Here is a 26,896-nt window from a genome sequence, read left to right on the forward strand (position 1 = left end):
TATGAGTCATGGGCAGAAAACCTTCTACGCCTACATTGTAGAGGAATTAACTGGTGCTTTCTTCTTGTACTCCTCTTTTAAAAAAAATTTATTTATTTGACAGAGAGAGATAGTGAGAGAGGGAACACAAGCAGGGAGAGTGGGAGAGGGAGAAGCAGGCTTCCCGCAGAGCAGGGAGCCTAATGCAGGGCTTGATCCCAGGACCCTGGGATCATGACTGGAGCCAAAGGCAGAGGCTTAATGACTGAGTCACCCAGGCGCCCCTCTGCTTGTACTCCTGTAGCTTCTTTTTTTTTTTCTCTCTCACATAAATCTCTGATTCTTAGTTTATTCTTATGTGTGGTATGAAGAACGGGTCTTCTTGTATCTCCCCCTCCCCAATGACTATCGAGTTGTCCCAATACCATTTATTTAAAAGTCTTTCTTTTTTGAATATTAACTTTCCATTGTACTGGTGTCTATTTCCAGTCTCCTGAACCTGTGTCACTGGACCTCCTGTGGATTTATGTTCCACTGACACAGAATTAATTAGAGGATCTGTGTGGTTTGCTTTAATATCTACTCAGGCTGGTCCCCTCTCCTCCCCACCCCCACCCATCTTTTCCTTGTCAGTGTTTTCCTGGCTCTTTATCTTTATCTTTCTACATGGACTTCAGCATCATCTTGTCTGTCTCCAGAGGAAAAACATCTTTGCTAGTATTTTTATTGCAATACCATCAAATTGTTAAATGAACCCAGAGAAGACAGCCCAGTGATGCTGAGACATCTTAGGTAAGAAGGTGTATCTTTCCATTTGTTCAAGTCTAATTTTGCATCTTTAAGGAGTCCTGTCATAATGTTCTCAATGTAGATTTTGCATATTTCTTGTTTATTTCTAAGTGTTGTATTTTTGGGGGGCAGGGGGTTGCTACTGGGTTTTCTCCTCTATTATTTAACTGGTCATGATTTGTATATATGAAGGCTCATATATGTAAATATGTTTGTACATATTCAGGCTTGCTGAATTCTTTTGTCACATGAGTTTGTTTTATCACTAATTTGCTAGGGTTTTGCAGGTGGATTATAAACCGTCTGCAAGGAGTGTTATATTTCATTTTTTTCCTGTTCCATCCCCTCTGTTTTCTCTTGTTTAACTCCATGGCCTAATACTCCCAGGACAATGTGAAATGGTGCGGAATATAATGCGGCCCTGTCTTAGTCTTGACCTTAGTGGGAATGCATTTAGTGTTTTCTTATTAAGCAAGATGATGGTTTTAGGATTCGGGTCTATTTATACCTTCCATATACAATGATCTATCTATCTACCTATCATCTATCTATTTATCTATCTATCTATCTATCTATCCATCCATCCATCCATCCATCCATCTATCCATCCAATTCTTTATCTCAATTAATGCTTTTTGCCCCAAACGAGGAGGGTAAGCCTCTTCCTCTGGCAATGTTTCTCTAGCGCCCTCTACTGACAAAGCTTAACCTCCTGTCCAGACCGAGTTTTTGCAGAGCAGGGATGAAGGAAGCCCTTGAGCTTGAAGCAACAAACCCATCAGTAGTTTTGCTTTAGACAGTTAATTGTATTTTTAAGATTTTTTTAAAAACAACGTCTTCTCTTTGTTCACATATATACCCTTTCCGGGACTCTTCATTCTTTTGCGTAGGTCCAAATTTCCCCTTAGAATCATCTCGTTCCAGCCTTAAAAATTGTCTTTAGGGAAGGTGACGAACTTCTCAGCTTTTGTTTGTCTGGAGAAGAGTCTTCATTTTGCCTTCATTTTTGAAGGATTGTTTTGTTTCTTCCTTTTTCTTTTTTGAAGCTGTCACCACATTTCCCCCTGGCACGTCAAATATGTCATTCTGTCGTGTTTGGGCTTGCATGATTCCTCCTTTTCTAGAAATAATTTCAAACTAACAAAAATTTACAAAACCAATAGTGTTTCCATACACCCTTCCCCCGGCTTCCGCATGCCCTGTAACCACAGCGTGGTGGTCAAGGGCTCAAGGCGGCACGCTACCATTCTGAGAGCGTCACCTGTCCCATTTCATCCCTTCAACCACACCGGCTGGTCTTGACAGTGATGGTGATTTATTTGGACAGAAGAACCTGGAGAAGACAAGGGGGACCCTCCCACCCCCCAGGGCGTTTCTGTGGGCTCCCTGGTACGCAGGGTCAGCCGGGTCTCTGGCTCCTGGGGGGGGGGGGTGGGTGGGGGGTGCCCTTAGGTCGGATTCACAACCTTGCCCAGGAAGAGGCTGCTCCACGTGAAGTGATTGAAGATCATGACAATGAACGGACGGTTGAAGCGGAAGGTGAGAGGCTCGGGCGCCATGCGTTGCATGACCCTGGGGGAGTCGGCGGCTTCCAAGCCCTTTTCATCAAGTTGCAGCACAGCCTTATGAACCACCTGTTGGAGACGGGGCGAAGGTGGGCTTTGAGCACCTGCTGCGGGTCGGGAGCTTGCCACGCCTCATTCCTAACATCCCTCCCACCCTTGGTTTGACAGGGGGGCAAAGCTGAGGCTCAGACAGGGTCACTTGCTGGCTCCTCGTCTCCGTGGCAGCCCCGGATGAGGGCCAAGGTGTGTCCACCTCCAGAACTCAGCTCACACCAAGACTTCTTCCCTAGAAAGTGGGCAGATGGGGCCCACCACAGGGAGATCGGGGGGCTCATGGGACTCACTGGACTTCAGTGTCCTCTCAGGCGCTCCTTACTGGGTCCTGGGCGAGGCTGACCTCGCTTCCTTTGCACCTTGCTAGCCAAACCCTAGGGGCCCGTCTCTGCGAAATGCTTCTGCCTACTCAGGATGGAAAGGGGCTGTTGACCGGTCTCTTGCTGTGCTCAGAATGAGGAGGAATTCTGAAATCAGCAAAACACTCATATAACTTGTATCAAACCCCTCAACAATTCAGAACTGGCTCATTATTAACATCCTCCTGGGGCAGGGGCTCTCCCTGACCGGACAGGGAGGAACCCGAGGCTCTAGAAGCTCTGACAACAGGTGCAGGAAGAAGCCGAGCGGGTGAGTCTTAGGAAATGACGAGCGGGTGAGTCTTAGGAAATGAGGTTTTCAGCCAAGTGGACCCAGGTTGGCATTCACCAGCTCCGTGGCCCTGGTGAGTGAACTACCTTTCCCAAGCCAGAGGCTCCTGCTTTATAAGGAGGGGCTCCCCTTACAGGGGGCTGCTTGACTCAATCTTTCGCACACCAGGCATTTCACGGAGCGCAGACTCTGTGCCGGGTGCCACAATGGTCCAAGTCTGAGTGCTGGAGGTAGAGGCGGCTGCCTGCTCGGCTGTCTCCTGTCCCCTCTCTTGTTTGGCCACCCACACGACCGTGAGATCCTGTGAGGGCTGGACCGTGTCTCAGTAATGGAGGCATACCCGGTGCCCAGCAGTTCGGGGCACGGAGTGGGCGTCCAGTAAATGTCTCCTGAATGACGGAGGGACCCACAGGGCATAAAGCTGAAGAACGAAGGGAAAGAATGTGATGGGTAGACTGTCTGATGGGATCTCATCCAGACATTCTCCATTTCCCGGGTTCCTTTTTGGTGGTGGGGAGGGACCCTTGTCACCAGTTCCCGTGTCACCTTGGGGATGTCTCATTTTCCCGCTGAGCCTCCATTTACCCTGTTGTAAGAGCAGGGGTGTGGAGAAGACGACCTGGGGCTTAGAGACCTCTTCATGAAGGGGCCCCGTGTTCCATATTACTATTTGCACCGTGAATTTGTGGGGAAAAAAAGATGGACTCTAGGGACACTTGCCTCTGACAATGTCAGCTGGGACTCTCGGGCGATGCCGGAGAAATCCGCCTCCTTGCTGAGGAAGTCTGCGATGCCCATGGCCCCCAGGATGGTCCTGAGGTTGTAGGCTCCGGAGATGGTCACCTTTGGGATGGACAGGTTTACCTGGCTGCTTGGGGGTAAGCAGATGGGGTTAGACTTTCCTGGGGCTGGGCCGGGCCAGCTGACTTCTGTTTCCCCTGCGGTCTCTCCAGACCCTTTCTCCCAGCCAGACCTGATCCTTGCCGAAAAGGGGAAGGGACAGATCAAGACGGAGGATTTGCCTCTCCCTCCATCACACAGGTTCCTCTTGGGGCCTCTGAACAGCTCAATCTTTTCTTCTCACCTCCTTCTCTGAGCTGATTCCACCTGTGGTATAGCTATGCCGCTGGACACTGAAGACGAGGGTCCCTGAGCAAGTGCCTGTGGTCCCCCAAGCATCTCTGGGCAGAAGCAGAGGAGTTGGAGGGGGCCCCCAGCTGGGAGCAGCATCCTGGCCCCAGCCCTGCCACGAGCGCTGTGTGGCTTTAGCCAAGTCCTGTTCCTCTCTGTGCTTGTCCTCACGGACACAGCAAGGCAGCGCCGGACAACAAGGGCGCTGGGCAGGGCAGGGCAACTGGCAGTCAGGGAGACTGGCTTATACCACACCCCTGGTGGATGTCCTTTAGCTTCTGTAGAATGTCTAATGCACGCATGCGCCCGCAACCATAGGAGGGTGGGGCCAACGTCATGGAGAGAACTGAACTCAAGAGGAGCTCAAAGTCAACGCCACTGAGAAGCAGCAGAATTGTGGAGAGGCCGCGACTGGTTGCTTCAAAGCGTCCTTGCCTCATGGGAGGAGAGAGAGGGAAGAAGGGAGGGGGGAGAAGGAGGGAGGGAGAAAGGAGAGAGCGAGAAGAAAGGAGTAGGGAGAGGGAAGAAGGAAGGAGGGAGAAGAGGAGAGAGAGGAGGGGGGAGGAAGGAGGGAGGGAGGGAAGGAGGAGGAAGGAAGAAAGGGTACCCACAAGCTCTGTGTGGGGCAGGGAGGCTTCCACAGGAGGTGGGCAGCAGCCCGACCCTGAGGGGCAGCACTCCAGTGAGGGGGGTAGGTGATCCCAGGAGGGGTGACGTGGGAGAAGGGCTGAGTAACACAAGTGTAGAGGCGAGGAACCGTAGTGTCTGCCTTCTAGGGCTGAGGGGGCATCACTGGGATGGAGTAGAGAATTCGTGCCCAATCACATATGTTGCCTAAATCAAGAGTCTGCCTTGGAGGTTTATTTTTAAAAAATCTAGAAGAAAATGGCATGTGTTATTGATATGTTTAAGCTAAAGTGTTCTGGCGAAGAGATTATTTTTGGTGTAAAAAGAAAGATCGTCCTTCTCATTTTCCGCAGACTAGGAGCCAGAACTGGCATGATCCCGGGTGTGTAATCACCAGCTGGCGACAGGGTTCCTGAACCACGGGCTCCCTTGGAAGGCGCGGGGGCAAGTGAAGTGGTGAGAAGCCAGCCACGGGACCCCTCAGGTCACCTAAACAGAGGCTCACATGCATGCCTCACCGCCTCATCCCCAACCCCATGCTCAAGGTCAGGTGCGATGGGTCCAGGACTCTGAGAACACTTCTGGGTCCCCCCATGTGGCTATAAGGGATTTCTTGGAAACACGGAGCCGCCTCCGCAGCTCTTCCCCACAGGAGGTCAAACTCCCAGGCACTTCCACGTCTACTCAAGGAACTGGACTAACCTTTCCGGAAGGTCCAGGATTGAGCAGTGCTCCGAGGCTACAACTCAAAATAAAAATAACCAAAACCATAAAACACAAAAACCTACGTATATATTAAAGTAGAGGGCTTCTTTCCAGATTTTCTGCCTTCAAAGCTCTTGATTTACATATTTCATTTGAGTAGAATTTGTCTCCTTCTTTGCAGCTGCTGTCTGACTCTGCTGGTGCCCTGGGCATGGCCCCCTGGATTTGGCTTGTGCCCATCCCTCCTCCATGCACGCTCTTGGAATGCCTTCCACTCCCACTCAGGCAGGCTTAACACACAGTCTGAATGGAAAGTGATTGTTCTGCAGCTCCTTCCCTGGTCCCCTGGGGCAGCCAGGCATTTGACCTTCCCCCAGCTTCACGCTTATCTCCTTTCCTCTCCTGCTATGAAAAAACTGATGTCATTGTGCACTATGGATTCTACCAGAAGCCTTTTCTCTGCTCTAGAGTGCATGTCTTTGAAGTCCTATTCACCTTCTATCCTCTCTGGTTAGCCTAGCACATAGTATACAGCAGGCGGTTCCATTTGTGGAGGAAGGAAGGAAGGAAGAGAGGGCCGGCGGGCACCTGCTCAGGAAACCTTCCTGAATCACTCCAGATCCAAGTGCCCACTTTCCCTCCTGCCTCCCCTCTGCCCTTTGACTCTGCACCACCCCGCCCACCACCAGGTCCCACCCTGAGAGTGAGGATCATGGTCACGAACTTCTGCTCCCTGCTCCATGGTGCAGGCTGAGGCTGCGCACATGCTTGACCATAATTTTGATTACTGTCTGGCTCAGGGATGTCTGGGGACAATGAGTTCTGTCGCTCATTTGTTCATCAAGCATGCCTCGCTCGCGTGCTCAGCGGGTCCTCCCTGCGCATGCGCTCGGAGCCCGCCCCTGGTGTGGGCCTGAGTTTGGGCTTTCATGGGCTGGCTCTCCTCCCCACCACCAGCCCGTTAGCATGTACACCCCTCACTGTCTTTCCCTTGCTCACTTATTACGTACTTAGTGTTTCCTTTCTCTGACAGACTGACTGCTTGAAGAAGAGTTACATTTCTGAGTGACTTAAGAACCATTCATAGATTTTGTGCTCCTTCCGTCATGGAGATAACTGCCATTTTGTTATTCTTTTCATGGGGCCTGCCAGGAGTCTTGACCTGCTTGATTTTAGAGAAGCAAGATAATATAAAAAATGGGTTAGCGAGCGGCTGGGGGGTTGGTAAATTCTGGTTAAGCCAATGATGCAAAAACAATATGATAACAGAGAAGGTCTTAGCCTCCCAGGGAAGGGGGAGCTCGCTTTGTGGGATGCCCCAGAGTATCTCAGTGTCAGTGGACAGACAGATAAACATGACTGACCTCTCGGCCAGAGAGCCTCAGGCCTTTGGGGACCCAGCAGAAGAAAACAATGAGCCCTACAGGGTAAGTCTGGGGGAGAAGGATAAGGGCTTACCCCGTGGTCAGGGACTCAGACCACCTCTGAATGGTGCCCCTGCTCAGCGCGGTGATGACCGTGTCCATCTTCCCCTCTTCTGGGAGGACAAAGAAGACGGTCTCATTGCCCGTGTACTCCAGTTGGACCAGCTGACAGGGGAGCACTGAGTCTTTGAAGTACTTGATGGGACCCAACTGGACCATCATGGGCACTCTCACCACGGTGGTCTCGTTCACGTAGAAGTTTTCCTCCCTGGTGCTCTCCGGGTGGAAGGGCTGTTCCCATGTGCCTGGGAAGGAAGGGAGAAAGGAGACAGGCCTGTGAGAGCTGGAGGAAAACACAGTTTGGGTGGCCGCAGAACACTAAGCAGGTGTCATGACGGCGCCCCGGGAAGGTCCCCACCAGAGTGACTAGAATTTTCTGGTAAGTTGTGAAATGCCCAGAAATTTAAAGCCTGTTCCGTCCTCCACTTCTTGAACTGGATTGAGGATTATTAACTCTGTTTCTGAGCCTCTAAAAAATGGAAAGAGGGAGACAAAGAGAATACCCTTGGATTTGGGGGTAGAATTCAGTAAGCCAGACTTTGCCTGGCTGCCCGCCCTCCCCCCCTCCCCCCCCAACTCCGAGCCTAGGGTGGATCCTGGACAGGAGGGTTCTGGAAATGGTGCCAGGTGGAACTTGGGCTGCAAATTCAAGGTCGGGGTGGGAGAGGTTTGGAGAAACAGACCACCCATTCCATGTCCCCACCTTGATGTCTGGCCACAGAAGCCCAGCAGGCAGCCTGACTGCCCAGCAGATTGTGTCCACTGCCTTGAGGGAGGCTCCTGACCTTCGGTGTGGCCCCAAGGCAAAGTCAGGATGAGACGATGCCTTCAAGCCCCCACGCTCCAACCCACAGTTGGACTTGAATCCTTCCCCCATGCTCCACAATGGCATCACACAGCCTCTTTGTCTGCCTGGTGATGGGGAACTCACTACCTTCACAGACCAGGCTTTCATTACTGGCCATCTTTCATGGAAGGCAGGTTGCTCCTTAGAGTCAAAGCCTGCCTGATTATGAGGCCCATTTGCGGAGCCTCTTTGGCCCTTCTGGGCTTATTCTAAGCAACTATGAGTTTTCTCACAGGTGACAGAATTCTGGATGTTTAAAGACATGGGTGGACCTCACCAGGGCCTCCAATGCTCTAGGTTAACTCCCCAGGTCTGGAGGTGACTGAGGACCCTGCGTCCCCCTGGGGGTCCCAGGTGTCTTGGCTGTCCCTGGGAGTTCTTGTGAGGTCTCTGTTTCCCAGCTGAGGCTGCCTGAGGGTGGCCAGTGCTGAGCTCCAGGCAGACCCTTCTCCATCCCACTGCCTGCAGGGTCTGTGGACCCCAAGGCCAGAACTCTTGTTCTGACCCAGCCTCAACCCTCCCTGTAGGAGCTGCTAAGGGAGGCAGTAGGGAGAGATGGGAGGATGGAAGGCCTGTGGATGTGGAGCTGGAGACCCCGAGGCTGTGCCTGTTCCCCCCCATGACTGAGTGTGATGTCACAGTCTGGTTGTCTGGGCCGAAGGTCGTGGTGTTTTGTGACTAACTTGTCCAACTCACAGCAAAAAAAAAAAAAAAAAAAAAAGTGAGTATTTTTCAGCGTTAGGTTTTTCATCCTTAAAAGTTTGCTATTGTTTTTTCCTGAGTATATCTTTTCTAGAAGCAGATGTAACATATCCAGTTGGGCACAAAACAAAATACAGAATGGAGTCTAACCTCTACTTTAAGGGGTTTCTTCTTGAAAATTCTCAAGCCAGGAGGCCTCGTGGTAGGGAAACTTAAGAATTTATGGGGGCAAATTGGAGAGAACAAAGAAGATTCCTGATATGAGGATATCACTCCAGATATGAGACTGGAAAGAACAGAGAACGAGGTGACTTTAGGCCAGGGTTTCTCAGCCTTGGGACAATGGCCATTATGGAGCAGATATTATTGTGGGAGTTGTCCTGTTGTGCAGCACTCCCTGGCCTCACTTACTAGATGCCAGGAACACACCCCACCCCACCCCACCCTCAACTGTGACAACCCAAAATATCTCTAGACGTGGCCAAGTGTCCCTGAAGAGGGTTGAGGATCACCCTGGGTTGAGAACCAGTGCTATCAACTAAGGAGTGGAGATTTTCTTCTCAAGGACAATGTATCCCCAAATTGTGCGTTCATAAAAATGATTGGGGGCGGGGCTTGTTAAAAACACAAATTCTAGGACTTTCTTGCAGAAGCTTTGTTTCAGTGGGTCTGGCATGGTCTCTGGATTCTATAATTTTACCAAGTTGCCACGGTGATTTTTACGCACAAGAACTTTGGAAAACCCTGCTTCAAATTGGTGAGGACTAGTTGAAGTTTGGCTAAGATGGGACTTGGTCAGAGCTGGCTGTGAGTGCTGGGGAAGTGTGTGGTATAGGGTCCGTGAGGGGGGAGTTCCTGGGAGGCAGAGGCTATGTTTTTCTGGTCATAGGCTGTGTTTCCAGCTCTTGGCCCAGTGCCTGATGCATAGTCAGCACTCAGCCAATATTTTTCGATCATGAGTCAGCCAGTCTGATCATGATTACATGTTTGGCCTCAAAAAAACCTGTAAGAGCTTGGGCAAGTTGCTCAATTCTTTTGGGTGTCATTTTGATCACTTATAAGATGATATATTCTACTTTCCTAATAGGATTATGGTGAAGATGGAGATTCACAGTTGAAAGTGTGCTTTGTAAGATCAAAGGCCTTGTCCAAGAATGCACCCTGTGTTTTGATGGCTCTTACTATTCTTGGCAATGGGGTGAGTAGGGGGGTACCTTTGAAGAAGATGTAGTTGACCAGGATGAGCATGGCTGAACTATCCAGCTTTGATATCAAGTCCACAATTTTCCCTTGTGTCTTATTGTTGATATACTCATTGATTTGTCTGCTGGCTCCAGTCCCATCCTTGAAATCTGTAGCCAAAGCCTCCAACTCATAGTAGTGCTTGGTGTCTGCTGAGAATGACTCCAGAAGCTCCAGGCTGTGGTCAAGGAACAAAGCATTACCCATAATCATTTCCAACATGGTGTCTGACTCCTTCTTGAAGAGGTGGTGGAGGTGCCTAAAGCCCTGGTGAATCTCAGCTTCAGATATATTGGTGAGGTTGAAGCCCAGGCCTTGGAGGAGTTGGACCCGTGTGTGGCCACAGGAACCCAGAGACAGCATAGCTAAGGCCATGGAGATGCTCACGGGGGAGATGAAGACATTATTTCCAGGAGCTGAAGCCACAAGATGCCTATATAGGATAAAGGCAAAGTCAACATTGTTTGGAGCCAAGTCCCGGTGAGGGCTCCTCGTGCTCACATCAGTATCTGGGTCCTTAGCCTGGACGGTCCAGAGGTCACTGGTGGACAGCCAGAGGAAATAGGTGCACAGAGAAAACAGCATTGTCCAGGATGGTCAGGCCCTGCAAAATCAGGAATTCTCATTAGATAATGGAGGATCTCCAAGGCAGTGAGGCATGGTGAAATGGTAGGCAGAAGACCCTGTGAAACACCCCAGTCAAGCCTCAAGTTCCTTTCTCCACATTGGCTGTGTGATGTGGGACAGCTCAGGACTCTGGGAGTCAAATTCCTCACCTGAAAGTATAATGATACCCGCTATGATTTTTCAAGTACCTACCCGACACCAGGTATCAAGACGTCCAACACTGATCTATGTGTTTTACTTATATTTTCTCAACTAACCCTCACTAACAAACTAATCAAATAGGTATTATTATTATGATTTGAGGTAGGCAGAAATGGAAGCCCAGAGGGATGAAATATCCTACCAATTGATATATTCAAAGAACTGAAAGGAAAAAACTCTCAACCAAGAATCCTGGATCTGGCAAAACCATCCTTCAAAAATGAGGGAGAAATCTAGACATTCCCAGATAAGTAAAAGCTGAAGGAGTTTATTACCGCTAGGCCTCTCCTGCAAGAGATGCTAAAGGGAGTCCTTCTGGCAGAAATGAAAGGACACTAGAGAGTAAATATAATCTATAGGAAGAAATAAAAATCTCTGGTAAAGGTAAATATATGAGCAATTAGAAAAACTCATATTATTATAATCTTGCTTGGTAACTTCACTTTTTATTTTTGATATAATTTAAAAGACTAATCTATGAAAAGCAATTATTAGTCTAAGTTTTTGGATACACAATGAATAAAGAGTAATTTGTGACTTAAATAACTGAAAGAATGTGGGAATGGAGCTACATAGGTGCGGGGCTTTCGCATGCTATGAAAGTGAAGCTGGCGTAAATTCAAATGAGAGTGTTATAACTTTAGGATGTTAAATATAATTTCCATGGGAACCAGGAAGAAAATAGCAACAGAGTATGCACAAAAGAACATGAGAAGGTAATTAAAATGTTTCACTACAAAAAAAGCAATTAAACATAAAAGAAGATAGTAATGCAAGAAGTGAGGGACAAAAAAAAAATCCATAAGGCATTTAGAAAACAAATAGGAAATGGCAAAAGTCCTTCTTTATTAGCAATTACTCTAAATGTAAATGGATAAAATTCCCCAACCGAAAGACAGAGATTGGCAGAATGGATTTAAAAAATGATCCAACTATGCACTGACTATAAGAGACACATGTTAGATCCAAAGACATCAATATGAAAGTGGAAGGATGGAAAAAGATATTACATATAAATAGTTACCAAAAGAGAGTGGGGTAGCAGAAGGAAGGAAACAATAAAGATTAGAGCACAGATATATAAAATAGAGAATAGAAAAGCTAGAGAAAATCAATGAAACCAGGATATAATATATCTATTTGATACAGTATAATATACTATGATGATATAGAATTAATATAATATGGTCTTCAAAAAGGTGAACAAAATTGACAAACCTTTAGCTAAACTGAGTAAGGAAAAAAGAGAAGTCTCAAATTACTAAAATCAGAAATGAAAATGGGACTTTACTGCCAATTCTTACAGAAATAAAAATAATTATAAGAGAGATGGCTGGGTGTCTCAGTTAGTTAAGTGTCTGACTCTTGATTTTGGTTCAGGTTTTGATCTCAGGGCCCTGGGATTGAGCCCTGCATCAGGCTCCATGCTCAGTGGGGAGTGTGCTTGAGATTCTCTCTGTCTCCCCTCTGTCCCCCTTCTCTCTCTAAAATAAAAATAAATAAATTTAAAAAAGAATTATAAGAAAATATTACAAAAAAATTACATGCCAACCAACTGGATAGCCTAGATAAAATGAAAAAAATTCTGGAAATGCAAAACTTACCAAGACTGGATCACAAGAAATGGAAAATCTGAATAGACCTGTATGTAGTAAGAAAATTGAATCAGAATTGAAAACCCAAAAAAGAAAGCCATGGACCAAATGGCTTAACCACTGAATGCTACCAAACATTAAAGAAATCACATGAATTCTCCTTTCAAAAAAAATCGAACATTTCCTAACTCATTCATTGCCCTGATACCAAAGCAAGATAAAGATGCGGTAAGGACAGAAAAGTACAGATGAATAATGCTCATGAACATTGATGCAAAAATCCTCAACAAAATACTAGCAAATAGAATTCAGCAACATACAGCATGGCCAAGTGGGGTTTATTTCTAGAATGCAAGGATGGGTCTACATACAAAACTCAACTAACGTGCTATAACAGAATGAAGAAAAAAAAAAGACTATGATCATCTCACTTAATGCAGAAAAAGCATTTGGCATAATTCAACACACCCTTTCCAGATAAAAACACTCAACAAACTAAGACTAAAGGGAAACTACTTCAATATTTTAAAAAAATTGTAAAAAGCCACAGCTCATGTAATGGTGAAAGATTGAAAGCTTTTTATCTAAGATTCTCAGAACAAGGAAGGATGCTTACTTTTGCCTCTTCTATTTAAGACAGCACTGGAAGTCCTAACCAGAGAAATTAGGCAAGAAAAAGAAATAAAAGATATCCAAGTTTGAAAGGAAGGAGTAAAATGATCTCTGCCCATAGGCAACCTGATCAACATCATAGCCACATGTAGAAAACCTTGAAGATTCCATAAAAACCCTGCTGGAACTAAGAAATGAATTCAGCAAAGCAGCAGGCTACAAAACCAGCACACACACACACACACACACACACACCCCATACCAGTTCTCATACTATCAGTGAACAAACTGAAAAGGAAATGAACAATTATGTTATTTACAATAAGATAAAAAAAAGAACGATTTCTTGAACATGACATTAAAGGCACAAATAAGGGGTGCCTGGGTGGCTCAGTGGGTTAAAGCCTCTGCCTTCAGCTCAGGTTATGATCTCAGGGTCCTGAGATCGAGCTCCACCTTGGGCTCTCTGCTCAGCAGGGAGTCTGCTTCCTCTCTCTCTCTGCCTGACTCTCCGCCTACATGTAATCTCTGTCTGTCAAATAAATAAATAAAATCTTTTTAAAAAAGGCATAAACAACAAAAGGAAAATTAGACACATTGGATTTTCTAAAATTAAAAACTTTTGATCACCCAAGGACACTATCCATAGAGTAGAGAGGCGACCCACAAAATGAGAGGTAATATTTGAAAATCTCATATCTGATAAAGGATTAATATCCAGATTACATGAAACTCAAGTTAAAAAAATTTAAAAAAATCCAATGCAAAGAAGGGGCAAAGTTGTTGAGTAGACATTTCTTCAAAAGAAGATACACTGATGGCCAACAGGCACATGAAAAGATGTTCACGTTAAAGCCATCAGGGAAACACAAGTCAAAACCTCAATGAGATACAATTTATACCCATTTGCATAGCTGTTTCCAAAACTAAACCAAGTCAAACCACGAACAGCAAAACAGAAAACAGGTGTTGGCCCGGATGTGGAGGAGCTGGAAACTCTGTGTCTTGCTGGTGGGAAAGGTAAGTGGTACATCTAGGTGCAAACGAAGGGTATGACAGATCCTCAAAAAATTATAGAATCACTATGTGATCCAGAGATTCTTCTTCTGAGGAATTGGAAATAGGAACTTGAACAGATAATTGTACACCCCGGTGTTCATGATTGCGTTGTTCATAATAGCCAAAGAACCGGAAACACCCCAAATGTCCATCAGTGGATGAATGGATAATAAAAGGTGGTTGTATAAGGAAAACCTTCCCTGTATTTCTCCTTTCCTCGCACATGACTACACACTTTACTCTGACGCCAGAGATGTGGGTTTCCCACACACCAATCAATTTACCCCCAGCTGAGAGAGAATGCCACTCAATTCCACAACGGATCTACAGTCCTACAGTTTAACTCAGTTCTGACACTGTCCACCTGAAGGTAGTGTCAGACCCCCCGGGTGAAGGCTCAGTTCCCACAAGATTACCCACCCCCAACTTCAGATACCAATCGCAAGTCCCAGATTGTCACCCTGTCCTTTTGACTGGCTATCAATCAGGGTTCCTGAGACTTTATTTTTGGGTTCGATTATTTGCTAGACTGGCTCACGGAGCTCAGGGAAACACTTATGTTTACTGGTTTATTACAAAGGATGTAATAAGAGATTTAGAGGGTGAGGTCCAGAAGGGTTCCGAGCACCAAGCTGGTACTAAAAAGTACCCCATCTGTATGGGGTCACTGACCCAGAAGCTCTCTAAACCCTGTATTTTGGGATTTTGATGGCAGCTTCAATCATGCAGGCAGGATGGATGATTAACTCCAGCCCCTCTCCCCTTCTCCAAGAAAGGAGGGTGAGGCTGAAAATTCCAAGCTTCTAATCATGGCTTGGCCTTCCTGGGACCAGCCCCATCCTGATGCTCTCCACGCACCTACCAAAATTCACCTCATTAGAACGAAATCGCTGTGGTCACCTGGGAAATTCCAAGGGATTTAGGAACTCTGCGTCAGGAATCATGGGCAAAGACCGAATGTTAGAGCAAGAGATGCTCCTGGGACTCTTATCACTTAGGAAGTTAGAAGGGTTTTAGGAGCTCTGTTTCCTTAGTACAATACAGAGTCAGTAATAATACCCACCGCTGGCCTTGCTCACCTGCCATTCTGATCTTCTGATCTTTGTTTCCCCTGTACTTGTCTCAGTCCACCAACCAAGTCTGGGGCGCTTCACCCCTACCTGGTCTGTTGTCCCTGCTCAGCTCCCTCCCACCCTTTCTCCCCTCTGCAGCCAGAGGCATCCTTTATAAAGCTGATTGGCCATTCTCCCACTAAAAAGCTTTCTGTGGCTCCCATTCTTTCCAGGAGGGGCTGGTCCTCACTTCATGACACTGTGCCTGGTGACAGCCCTGCCCCCGCCTCAAATTTGGCCCCTTGAATTCTGAGCCCCGCTCTCCTGGGTGTGCCCAGTTTCCTCTAGCACATACCAGACTTTCATCCCTCTGCTAGGGTCATGGCAGGGTGGGTCATTTCAGGTCCCCATTGTTTGGGGAGCCCGGCTCTGAACCGGAAGCTGGGGACAAAGACACACCTGCCCCAGTCCTGTTCCCTGTGGATCCACTCTGCAGTCCCAACATTTCCCTGCCTTGCCTGGCTTATGTCCTTTTGGCCTAGGACACCGAGGTCCCGCTCTCCTCCAGGAGCCCTGTTCTCTGTACTTTTCTGTCATGGCCCCGTCCCATTGCAGAGAAATCCCTGTTCTCCCTGTCCCCTCCACACCTCTCATGGGAAAGGACCGGTGCCCTCTGCTGCCCAGAGCCGGATGGGCTTTTCCAGTTCTTCTCGCTTCCTCTCTTATTCCTGTTGTCTCTGGGAATTCGTGCCTCATCCCTTTCTGTGTTAAGCCCCCAAAGTAAGAATGAACCCTCTCTCCACCTCCTGAGATTGTCACGAACGTCAGTCACAGTGCTTATGAATGCTTTCTCGTGTGGCCTCGTGCAGCGGGTCATCCTGGGCCCACTTTAGAGATGAGAAATCTGAGGCCCAGGGAGGAAGAGGAACTGGTTCAGCCTGCCTTCGGAGCTGGTGCCATGCCCTTCTGCCCTTCTCTCTAGAAAGCAAAGCGATGAGAGGAAAAGAGGTCTCTAAAAAGTACCCAGCAACGTTACCAAGCAGAGTGTCGACAGTCTTCATGAATTTCATTTCATGTATGTCCTCCTTGTCTCTCATTTTTGAACGAGGCTCAAAGTAAATGCCCACTGCATTCATTATTTTCACGAAAGCCCCTATGGGCCAGGTAGCATCTCGAGCCTTCTGCATTTAAGCCTTGGTGTCATGCAAGGAGTCCTGTTGAATCTGCAGTGTCCTGACCCCAGGTGGATGAGTGAGGAAGTAGGTGTGTGCGACCCTGGGGCGCGCACAGTCTGCTACGTCAGTGGGCATCACTGTCCCTGCCTGCACCCCCCAGCAGGGGCGCTACCTTGCGCCCGTCCAGTCCAGCTGTCAGACTCCCTTGTGTTACTTGGCTGGGCTCTGGGACATCCGTGGAATGACATAAGGGAATGGCTCTTGGCTCAGTGTCAACCCCTTCAAGGCTAGGGGCGGGGGCAAATCAAGCCCCCACGGGTGACCCACCAACTGCAAAACCCTCCCCATAACACCGCTCAAACACCTGGCCTTAGATCACTGCTGGCTGCCCTAATGCTCAAAGTCCATTACAAAAATTAAACAAGCAAGATGCGCATGGCTTCATTCTGGCCGCTGGGGAGGAGCGGGAGGGATGGACAAGGTTCAGGTGCTACTCACAGTCGGCCGAGGGCTCAGGCTGCAACCACTGGCTGGACCTGGCTGTCCCGGGCGCAAATATGTGTACAGTAAGCCTGCGGGGCACCACGGCTAAATCTTGTTTGCCAGCTTCCCTGCTGGTTAATGGTTAGAGGGGGTCCAGTGGCCTTCGCCATTCGGTGGTCCCCTCCCCCCGGACATTAACCAATGGGTTTTTTCCAGGACGTTTGTGCAAACACAGCAATGCTGCAAGTTAACTTTCCTCTGCGTTCAGTTCTCTGACGTTTTCTTTTTAATATCAAAATGAGGCTGGAGTTGCCTCACCGCCTGTGATTGCCAGGTGAATGCTGGCACGGAGGCCAGAGGTGCCCTTAATTAGCCCAATGGTGTGGACACCTGTGAAGAACCAGGTGCTAAGCTTGGGACAGGGGATGAATCTAATGAGGTCCCGCCTTCAACAGGACCTCCGTCTGCAGGAGAGACGTGGAAGAAAAGCAGCCAAGTGCTTCTCACGGATTGTCTTATGTAATCTTCCAAAGACGTTACGAATTAGAGACTGTTATTCTCACCTTTGTTTAGGTACGGAAACTGAGGCCCATGGAGCTTAAGTGAAGCTCCCTTTGAGATTCAAATCCAAGAGCATTCCACTCAAAAGTCTAGCTCCTTCCATTTTCTCTGCATTTTTGTTTATTAGTTCTCTATTGGTTGGAAGGGACAGATAACAAATTTCTTTAAAGCAAAAAAAAAAAAAAAGGAATATAAATTGGATCTCATGAATGAGAGTTCTGAAGAGTGGGGAGGGCTTCAGGCTTGGCTGGATCCAGGGATTCCAAGTTGGGTATCATATCTGTCTCTTTTTTAAAAAAATTCTTTCTGAGCTCTTCTTTATTCAGCTTTCATGGTTTACCCTGTATGGTGAGGACAAAGGTGGACACTGCAGCTCTAAGTTATTTGTTTCTAACTGGTTATTTGTGATCAGAAAGAGAGAGACTCACTTTTTCTCCCTGTTCGTATCAGTCCCTGTAAGGACTCAGGGCATGATCAGTCATCATTGGCTTGATCACAGCACACAGAATATGGTCTGCTAAGCCTAGGCAGGGTCCTGTGCCCTCTGCTGGTTGATAACATTATTACTTCCCTCCTGGGATGAGCGGAGCTGTTTCTAGGAGTAAAAAGGGAAAGTCGTACCCAGGGCCGGTTCTAGAATTCTGGGGGCACTTCAGTTTTATTAATATTTATTGGTCTTTTTTAAAAAAGTTTTTTTAATTTATTAAGCCAATTTTGGAATTTATACCTAGGAATTTATTATTTTTAAATCTCGTCATATCCGTAATTTTTTTCTTTCTATATTTTATTTACATATTTCCTCTCTTTCTTTTTCCCCTTGATGAGTCTTATTAGGGAAATCTCTCTAGTTAATTAATCTTTTCAAAGGATCAGCTTTTAGTTTTTAGTTTTCTTAATCCTTCCTTTTTTTTAAACCTTTTTAAAAATTGATTTCTTCTTTTATTTTTACTTTTTACCATCCTTTGAAATTCCTTGTATTTTTCAAATATTGTTCTTTTTCTATTTTCTTGAGTTAAAGGCTTAGCTAGCTTTCCTACTTTTTAAAATTTTGAGTCTCCATATAAATGTATTTAAAGTTAAAAGTCTTCATCTAACTTCTGACTGTGTGATGCCCCCCCAAGCTTTGATATTGACTATTTTCATTGTCATGTTTTGATGTGTTTCTAGTTCCCTTTATGGTTTTATTTTTAACCTCAGGGTCTTCAGTAATATGTCATTTAGTGTATTTAGAACCTTGGGCTACTCTTTCGTTATTTACTTTAAAAAAAAAAGATTATTTATTTATTTATTTATTTGAGAGAGAGAGAGAGCACGCATGAGCAGGGGGAGAAGCAGAGGGAGAAGGAGAAACAGACTCCCCGCTGAGTAGGGAGCCAAACACGAGGCTTGATCCCAGGACCTCAAAATCAAGTCCTGAGCCAAAAGCAGATGCTTAACGATTGAGTCACCCAGGCGCCCCTTATGTTATTTACTTTTTTTAAAAAATATTTTATTTATTTATTTGACAGAGAGATCACAAGTAGATAGAGAGGCAGGCAGAGAGAGAGAGAGGGAAGCAGGCCCCCTGCTGAGCAGAGAGCCCGATGCGGGACTCGATCCCAGGACCCTGAGATCATGACCTGAGCCGAAGGCAGCGGCTTAACCCACTGAGCCACCCAGGCGCCCCTATGTTATTTACTTTTATTTCACTTTGGTCCACAAGTGTTATCTACAAGGCACACCCAACAGATACTTTGCTTTGGCTCCAGACCACCACAATAAAGTGCATTTCACAATAAGGTAATTCCAATGAAATTTTTGGCTTCCCAGTGTATATAAAAGTCATGTTTACACTACACAGTCATCTACTAAGTGTCTGACAGCATCATGTCTGAAAAAATGTATATACCTTAAATAAAAAATACTTTATTGCTAAAAAGTGCTCAACATCATCTGAGCTTTCTGCAGGTCGTAATCACTGATCAGAGATGACCGTAACAAATATAATAATAATGAACAAGTTGGAAATACAGCGAGAATTACCAAAACATGACCCCGAGACATGAAATGAGCAAATACTGTCAGAAAAATGAGCCAACGGACTTGCTTGATGCAGGCAGGGTTGCCAGAAACGTTTAATTTGAAAAAAGACAGTACCTGTGGTGCAGGATGAAGTGAAGGACAGTAAAACAAGGATGCCCGTATATGACATTGAACGTGTGGAACTTACTGAGGATTTTTTGTAACCCTATGTGCTTTATTTTTATGAATGCTCCATGTTTTCTTAAAAACCAGTGGGTAGTGTCTGTTCGGTATGCATAACTGTGTGTCCATATGTGCGTATGTATAATCGCTTGAGCTTATTCTTTTGTTCAGCAGCGGTGCTGATTCTCTATTCACTTGAACTTTCTGTCTCAGTGGGGAATGTCAAAGTCTCCAGTCCTGGTTGTTCATCCACTTATCTCTGCCAGTTCTTGGTTGATGTACTTTGAGGCTGTTAAAGCAGGCATATATATATATATATATATATATATATATATATATATATATATTTAAAGATTTTATTTATTTATTTGACTGACAGAGATCACAGGTAGACAGAGAGGCAGGCAGAGAGAGAGGGGGAAACAGGCTCCCTGCTGAGCAGAGAGCCCGATGTGGGGCTCGATCCCAGGACCCTGAGATCATGACCTGAGCCAAAGGCAGAGGCTTTAACCCACTGAGCCATCCAGGCGTCCCAAAGCAGGTATATTTTGATAATTATATCCTCTTGCCCTATTGCTTAATTTTCTCTTATCTCTGTTTCATGCGACACATTTTGCCTTCAGTTCTACTTTGAGAAGATTGTTTTCCTAACTTTGTTTTGGTTCACACTTGCCTGATCTATTCCATCCTCTCATTTCCAAATTATGCTTTCTTGTTTTAAAAGTGTCTCACGTCTACAACATTTAGTTGAGTTTATTTTTATTATCCCAAATGACATTCTGTCTTTTAATTGGCAAAATTAGCCTCTTTACATTTAGTTTTAATTATTATTGTATTAGGACTGACATACCATTTTGTTTCATATATTCCATTTACTATCTATTGTTTCCTTTTTGTGTCTTTTACTTATTTGCATTGAAAATATTGAATTTTCTCCTATTGGTTCAAAGATATTTATTCTGTTTTTGGTATTATGGTGGTTGCCCTTTACTGAAAAACCTTCAGCGAAGACCTAGCCATCATGGGGCCAGAGATAAGCCACTCCCATCGTGCCCCATCTGAATTCCTGTCCTCAGAATACAAGAGCATAATAAATGGTTGTTTCTAGTTATTGAAATTTTAGGTAATTTATTATTAGGGCGTAGTACCTCGAACAGATTTAGGTACCTGGGAGTGGGTGGGATGCTGCATAATGGAGATGGAATGAGGCAGCAGTCCTGGGGTCAGTTGACAAATGGGAGTTGGAAAGGTCTTATAATGACAGTTAGTGGACACCTGTGACCCTTGAAGAGGTTGTTAATGGAAAGTGGGGACGGGGCTGTAGGAAGGAGGAAGAGGACTCTTACCACGTAGAGGCAGAAAGTTTCGCAACACTGTCACCTGCGGTAACATGAGTGTGGAAAATGTCACAAATGAGCTGGTAACTGATGAGATTTCAAGGTGGACTGGAGAAAATATGGTCTGGTTTATTCTTACTACTTAGAGTAAACTGTGGGAGGTGCAGATAAGCTTAAACATTTTTGTTCAATACAAAAGAGCTAGAACTTTCTGGGTTAAAAAGATAATATAGTTTCTCCCTCTTAGCTAAAGATTCTGTCTTTTGAAAAGTACCTTATTTAAGTAAGATTGAAGAGAAGTGACTGTTTCTGTCAGATTGTCTTTTTCTTATTGATTGGTAGGAGTGCTGGGAAGAGAGGTAAATAAATTGTGAAAAAGATTCTCTAAGTGTGTGCCTGACTTTTTGCTGTCGGTATGGAACGTTTCGGTGAACATAGTGCAGGGTTCCAGCGGAGTCCAGTCCTCCTATTAAGTCTGCAGTCAGTGCTGCTTCAGTCCTGTTTCGAGATCTTTGCCTCCCCTAATGTTATGAAACCCATCTTCCTATATTTTCTTTTTAGAAGCTTTGATCGCCTTATTTTTCACAGTTAGATCTGCGGTCTATCTAGATCTGATTTGCGTGCATGGTGTGAAGTGGGCATCAAGTTCATCTTTTCCCATATGTCTGTGCCATTTTGGTGACAAGAGGGATTGCATTCGTTAAAGTGTCTGTCTCATGAAAGACGAAATATGTTACCTCTTGGAGGACACCGAAGAGCCATAGCATCTGCAATGGTCTGCAGAGGCAGAAGTAGTGATTCATCAAGAAGCTTCTCCCCGTGTTTGGGGTGACCCCAGAAAGACCAGCAAGTCATCCCTGATGGTTTCCTCAATGCGTCCTCCTTAACTGTGGGAATGCATGCTATGAAGGACGTTAATGAGATGATCGACAGGATTAGAATATGAACGGTATGTTAGAGGAAAAGTGTTATACCAGAGGTGACTTTCCTGAAATGGAGAGCTTTCTGAAAAATAGTACCCCTAATGCTTAGAAAATAGACATGGAAGTATTTAAGAGTAAAGGGTCATGGTATATAAAGTGGACCCTGAAAGCATTCTGGAAATACATGTACATATGTATCATACACGGTGAAGGCTGGATGCCTCTGTGAGCCTAGCTCAGCCCCGAGGATATGGTCAGACCTCGATCAGGAGAGCCAGAGCTGAAATTGTTATTTTATCTCCTTAGTGACTCGTGTCTACCAAGTACTGGCTACTATTAGTGACTGACAAGAAGACCTTATCTTTAACCATAAACCTGAGCCCCTTAATGAATAAAACCAATTTCCTAAACGAACATTTCACTTAGGCACTTTCAAGTCAGATGTCCATTTGCTAGTCACGTGTTCCTTGAACCGCTCGTCTGTGAGCACGTGTGCACCAGTCCCTGGCTTGTGGCCTTCAGGTGAGTGAGACCCGTTCCCTGCTTACCAGGAGGTCTGGTTCAGCATTGATGCATCTGGGTCTCATTTGGGAAAGAGCTGCTGGTCTTCCAGGGTTCACCCCAAATCCTCGAAGGAGCTTCTGGCTGGGGTCCTCTAAGAATGACCATCTCCCCCTACTGAAATCACCCCATCACAGATGTGTAGCTTGGGTTCCTCTTGTCCAACACTGCCAACCACTAAGGCTGGAACTGGCAGGATTGCTCAGGGCCTTCTAACTTCTGTAGCTTTGTGGATAAGACAGTGCTGCCTGGAATCCCATCTCCAGGTAAACAGGACCTCGGCCTGGTGTGGGACAGGCCATGTCAACCCAGCGACCTGTGGTGATCAGAATCACTAAGCAGGAGTCTTGGCTGGCCTTTGCTGAGCCCTGGCTGATTATTTACCCAAGGAATCATGAGCTGTGTTGGCAAAGCAGGATGTCAGCCTGTACTGATGGCCAGCATCGGGGTGACATGGGCCAAACCTCAGGCTTTGCAGGCTAACCTGAGATGCTCTGGCTGGTCCCAGAGCCTGACTTTTGACTGTGTTTGTTCAGGGGCACAGCCTGACTCCCTGTCTTACAGCCCCGCTGGCCCACATGGCGGGACCCACCTGTTCCACCTGTAGGCTCAGCCTTCAGGCTTTTCCTGGACCAAGCAGGACTTTCACCCTCTCTGGGGCCACCTTCTCCCTGATAGGCAGGAATTCAGCCCAGAGGGGTGGCCATTAATTCATTGGTAAGTTTCTGCATTGGCTGGCTCCCTTTCAGTTCCCTTTAGATTTCCTACCTGTCAATTTCTGCTCTGCTCTGATTTCACCGTTGAGTGTAAAACACCAAGCATGGGGTCTGGCACCCAGCGAGGACAGCAGCCAGCCTTTACGCAGCTCTCGCTGGGGGTTGGCTCTGGTGTGTAATGTGTCTGCATCTGTTTGATCCTCACCAGAACCCACAGGGTAGGTATTATTATAGAGGATAGTACAGCGGCAAGATCACAGACCTGTGTTCCAATCCAGTCCCTAGCGGTGTGATGTCAGTGCCTTACGTAAGCTCTCTCTACCTGAGCGGAGGGGCAGAGATCCTGGTCTCCAAAATCGGTTAGGCTGTTGTAAAGAATGCATGAAGAAGTATGTAGAGAGCACAGAACAGTGTCCGATGTATTCCAAGGCATAGGAATACTCATGATTAGTGATATTCCCATTTGCCAGCTCGGGCTACCGGCAGAGAGGTTGGAGGGTGCACCTGTAGTCACGCCATCACGTAAAGGAGTCAGAATTTGAACCCAGGTGCCTTCGCCTAAGCCCTCACCACAGAGTTCAGCTGCGTCCAGCTTCAGGCGTTCCTTCCCTGTACGGTCGCACAGCAGACCAGGGCTCGTGGGCACTCCAGTCTTGATCCCACAGATTCCTGGGCCCAGGAGGTTGGCCCGGGGTGGACTGGTGCTGGGAACGCCCCCTAGCGGTTCACGTGTGGCCTACTTGACAGTAGCTGGAAAAAGTCCCAGGAGCAGGGGATGCTGAGGGCTAGTTCTGCAGGTCCCTTGCAGGGGGCCTGGGGCACATTCCCAGCCTGCCCCTTGTTCTGTCACCAACTTGTTCTGTGACCTTGGACCAGTCACCCTACTTCTCAGAGACTCAGCTTCCTGACCTCCCACCTTCCCTGAGGCCAGAGGAGGCAGGAGATTAGTGTTGAAACAGTAAGAGAAACTGCCAGGACCTTTGGAATTCGTCTGACCTGTCCCCAGCGTCACTCCAGCAATCACTCATTATGTGACTTTGACAAAGCCCTGACTGCCTGCAGACCTCAATTTTCTGGTCCGTTAAGTGAGGTAAAGAATTGTGCCCTCCTGAGAGGGTTATCGTGTTGATGAGTGGGTATGATCAATGCAATGTGTCACACACAGCAGTCGCGAGGTACCCCTCGACTACTGTTCTGTCCGCTCTCTCTGGGTCTCAGTGTCATGCCAGCGTCACTGAACGATTTGGGAGATGTACTCTGTCTCTCTAGAATCTGGACAAAAAGTGTGTAATTTTGACGATGTTGTTTCCTGAAATGTTCGGCAGAATCTGCCGGAGAAATCATTTGGGCTTAGCGTTTTCTTTGTGAGAAATGTTTTATACATGGATTTAATTCCTTTCGGTTAGAGAACTATTCAGACTTCCTATTTATTCAAGCTAGATTTTTAAAAAATTGTCCATTTACTCTAGCTTTGAAAATTTATGTATATAGTTTTTATAACATGCTCATACTTTTTTTTTTTTAAAGATTTTTTTCATTTGACAGAAATCACAAGTAGGCAGAGAGGCAGGCAGAGAGAGAGGGGGAGGCAGGCTCCCCACGGAACAGAGAGCCCGATGCGGGGCTCGATCCCAGGACTCTGGGATCATGACCTGAGCCGAAGGCAGAGACTTTAACTCACTGAGCCACCCAGGTGCCTCCTCATACTGTTTTTTTAAGCATGTTCCTGATGCACAGGAATGATCCACTTTTCAATTCTAGTCTTGGTTATTTTGCTTCTTTTCTCTTTTTTTTTTTTGATCAGTCTCACCAATAACCATTGTATACCCAAAGAGCCGTTAATGTTATTGTATATTGTTAATGTTATTGTATATCCAAAGAAACGATTTTGGATTTTCTTAATCTGTCTTATTTTATGTTGCTTTCTATTTCATTAACTTGTGTTGTGTTTGTTATTTCTTCTACGTTGTTTCATTTGAATCGTGCTTCTTTTTTTAATGTCTTCAGATGATGATGACTGCAGCATTGTTTTAGCGTATATGCTAACACATGCATTTAAAATTTCCTCCTCGATGCAGTGCTTGATGTATCTGTAAAGGGTGGTTTTAAACAGCTTTATTGAGATACAATTTCTATACCATAAAACTCACCTACCGACAGTGTATGAGTCAATGATTTTTAGTAAATTTAGAGTTAGAGCAATGTCATCAATTTTGGAATACTTCCATTGCCTGCCACACACACACACACACATGCACACACACACACACACACACACACACACACACACACACACATCCCATGAAATCTTTTGCTATCAATTCCCGCTCATATATCCAGGTGCTGGCAATCATTGATCTGCTTTATGGCTCCACGATTTTTCCTTTTCCGGATGATTTGTATAAATGGAATCACAACACCTGTAGTCTTTAGTCTTTTTGGTCTGGCTTCTTTCACTTAACATATTGTTTTTGACATTTATCTATGTTGTAGTATGTATCAATAGTCTTTTTTTGTTGGTACTCCACTATGTTGGTAGACTGCAGTGGCGTGTCTGTGGAGGAGGAAATGATTATATTTATCTCTGTTTCTACCTCTATCTACGTCTGTGTCTATATCTATCAGCATTGTGGGTGTCTATATACCGATACCCAATCCATTCATCCATCCATCCATCTTATGGAAGAAAGAAGAGCAGGTTTGTATCCTGATAGCACAAGGGTAGTAGATAGGGAGGATTTGTGATTGAGGGGGTACGGGGCAGGATTGCTGGCGCGGCGTCCTTGAGTGGGTGAGATAAAATACGACCGGAGGCACGGGTGCGGGGGCTCAGCCAGGACCACAACCAGGTGCTCCATTGTAGCAGGAAGGGAGGCAGAGGCATGAGCAGAGCTGCTGGTGGGGGGCAGGTGGTTATTGCCTATATTTTGCTGGTGAAAAAGGAAGTGAGGTCATCAACGGAGAGTGCATTGGGGCAGGAAGCTTGGAGGTGAAGATAAAAGCCCAGTCATGGAGTATTTACTTAAGTCAGTGAGAGCGTAAAAGGCCTCGAGTAGAGAGTCACTGTTTCCAGGATCAAGGCCAGTTCTGAGGTTAGTGATCATGGATTTAAGATGAGACCCATCAATGCGTTATTTTTTTTTTCTAGCTATAGTCAGACTTTCCCATATAGGCTTGGAGCAGGGGGAGAACTGGAGGGTTTTTGCTAGGCAGGCATGATAAAGACAGAGAAGGCAAGGGAGCTGAGGGCCCAGTGGTCATGGAGTTTAAACAGGGCAAGGAGGAAGCAAGGGCTGGAGGAAGAGAGGGAGGTGGAAACTGGAAGTCTCAATGGCTCGTGTACCCCAGTGGGTTGAAGGATTGTTGGGGTTGGGTGCCAGACGGGACGAGATGGAGAGAAAGGAGACGGTGTCAGAGGGAGGACATGAGACTGTGGCGAGGTAGCTGGACAGGGACAGTATCTGTGCAGTGACTTGCGGAGGGACCTTGACCCCAGCTGGACCCTTGTGGTGATGGTAAGACAGTCCTACCCTCTATGTCATACAAACAGTGCCCGGGCCACTCCCAGTGGGCTCCCCAAGTCATGCAGGGGCAGGGGACCCGCTGGCCCAGCGGCACCAAAACACCCACACACAAGGCTGTCATTTGCTGCTTTATTGAGTCAGTTCTCCAAAGGAACACAGGTCCGCCACGGTCCAGCAGCAAGGGCACGAGAGGACGGCAGGCAGAGGGAGAAGTCCGGAACCAGGAAGGGATACGATGCTGCCAGAAGGTCATGAGAGTGATCTGAGTCTGCAGATCCTTCCAGGAACGTTGGTGTTGGGCCAGTGGGTCTGGCTCGTGATCGTGCACCTGTTGGGGACCTTGGTGTGCTAATCTGTACAATGGGGATAATGACTGGGAGGGGTTTTGTGCAGAGACCAGAAGTTAGACCTATGAGCTGTGTGGTCAGTAAATGTCACTCTTGGCTTCCTTTTCCTTCAGGAGCCCAGGGTGGTAGAGGGGGAGGGGAGGTAGCGCCTCTGGTCACCTGA

General features: G+C 46.4%; 1 protein-coding gene across 4 annotated transcripts; it reads right to left on the bottom strand.

Annotated features, from left to right (window-relative positions):
• Positions 1-2,064: 2,064 nt before the first annotated feature.
• On the bottom strand, positions 2,065-16,679 carry LOC123943246 (corticosteroid-binding globulin-like). 4 transcript variants are annotated; one of them, XM_046007242.1, is made up of 5 exons: positions 16,596-16,679; positions 9,749-10,380; positions 6,960-7,230; positions 3,759-3,906; positions 2,065-2,402 (listed from the first exon to the last, which is right to left on the bottom strand). In XM_046007242.1, exons 2-5 carry the CDS (start codon positions 10,359-10,361, stop codon positions 2,217-2,219), a joined length of 1,218 nt encoding a protein of 405 aa, XP_045863198.1. In that variant the 5' UTR covers positions 10,362-10,380; positions 16,596-16,679; the 3' UTR covers positions 2,065-2,216. The 4 variants fall into 4 exon arrangements, with proteins under 4 accessions (XP_045863198.1, XP_045863195.1, XP_045863196.1 ...); XM_046007239.1 differs by having other exon boundaries at positions 3,759-3,909; XM_046007240.1 differs by lacking the exon at positions 16,596-16,679 and adding an exon at positions 15,959-16,256 and having other exon boundaries at positions 3,759-3,909.
• Between the last annotated feature and the right edge of the window lie 10,217 nt (positions 16,680-26,896).

This window comes from Meles meles, chromosome 6, assembly GCF_922984935.1.
Source record: "Meles meles chromosome 6, mMelMel3.1 paternal haplotype, whole genome shotgun sequence".
Lineage (NCBI taxonomy): Eukaryota > Metazoa > Chordata > Mammalia > Carnivora > Mustelidae > Meles > Meles meles.

What these genes read in the sequence shown, in the direction of transcription:
- LOC123943246 (XM_046007239.1), bottom strand. Translation starts at nt 10,361, where the DNA reads ATGCTGTTTTCTCTGTGCACCTATTTCCTCTGGCTGTCCACCAGTGAC. An exon ending in TCTGAGTCCCTGACCACGGG is followed by an intron (nt 3,910 to 6,959) that starts GTAAGCCCTTAT and finishes CTTACCCCCAAG; the next exon opens with CAGCCAGGTAAACCTGTCCA. An exon ending in CCCAGCTGACATTGTCAGAG is followed by an intron (nt 2,403 to 3,758) that starts GCAAGTGTCCCT and finishes CGTCTCCAACAG; the next exon opens with GTGGTTCATAAGGCTGTGCT.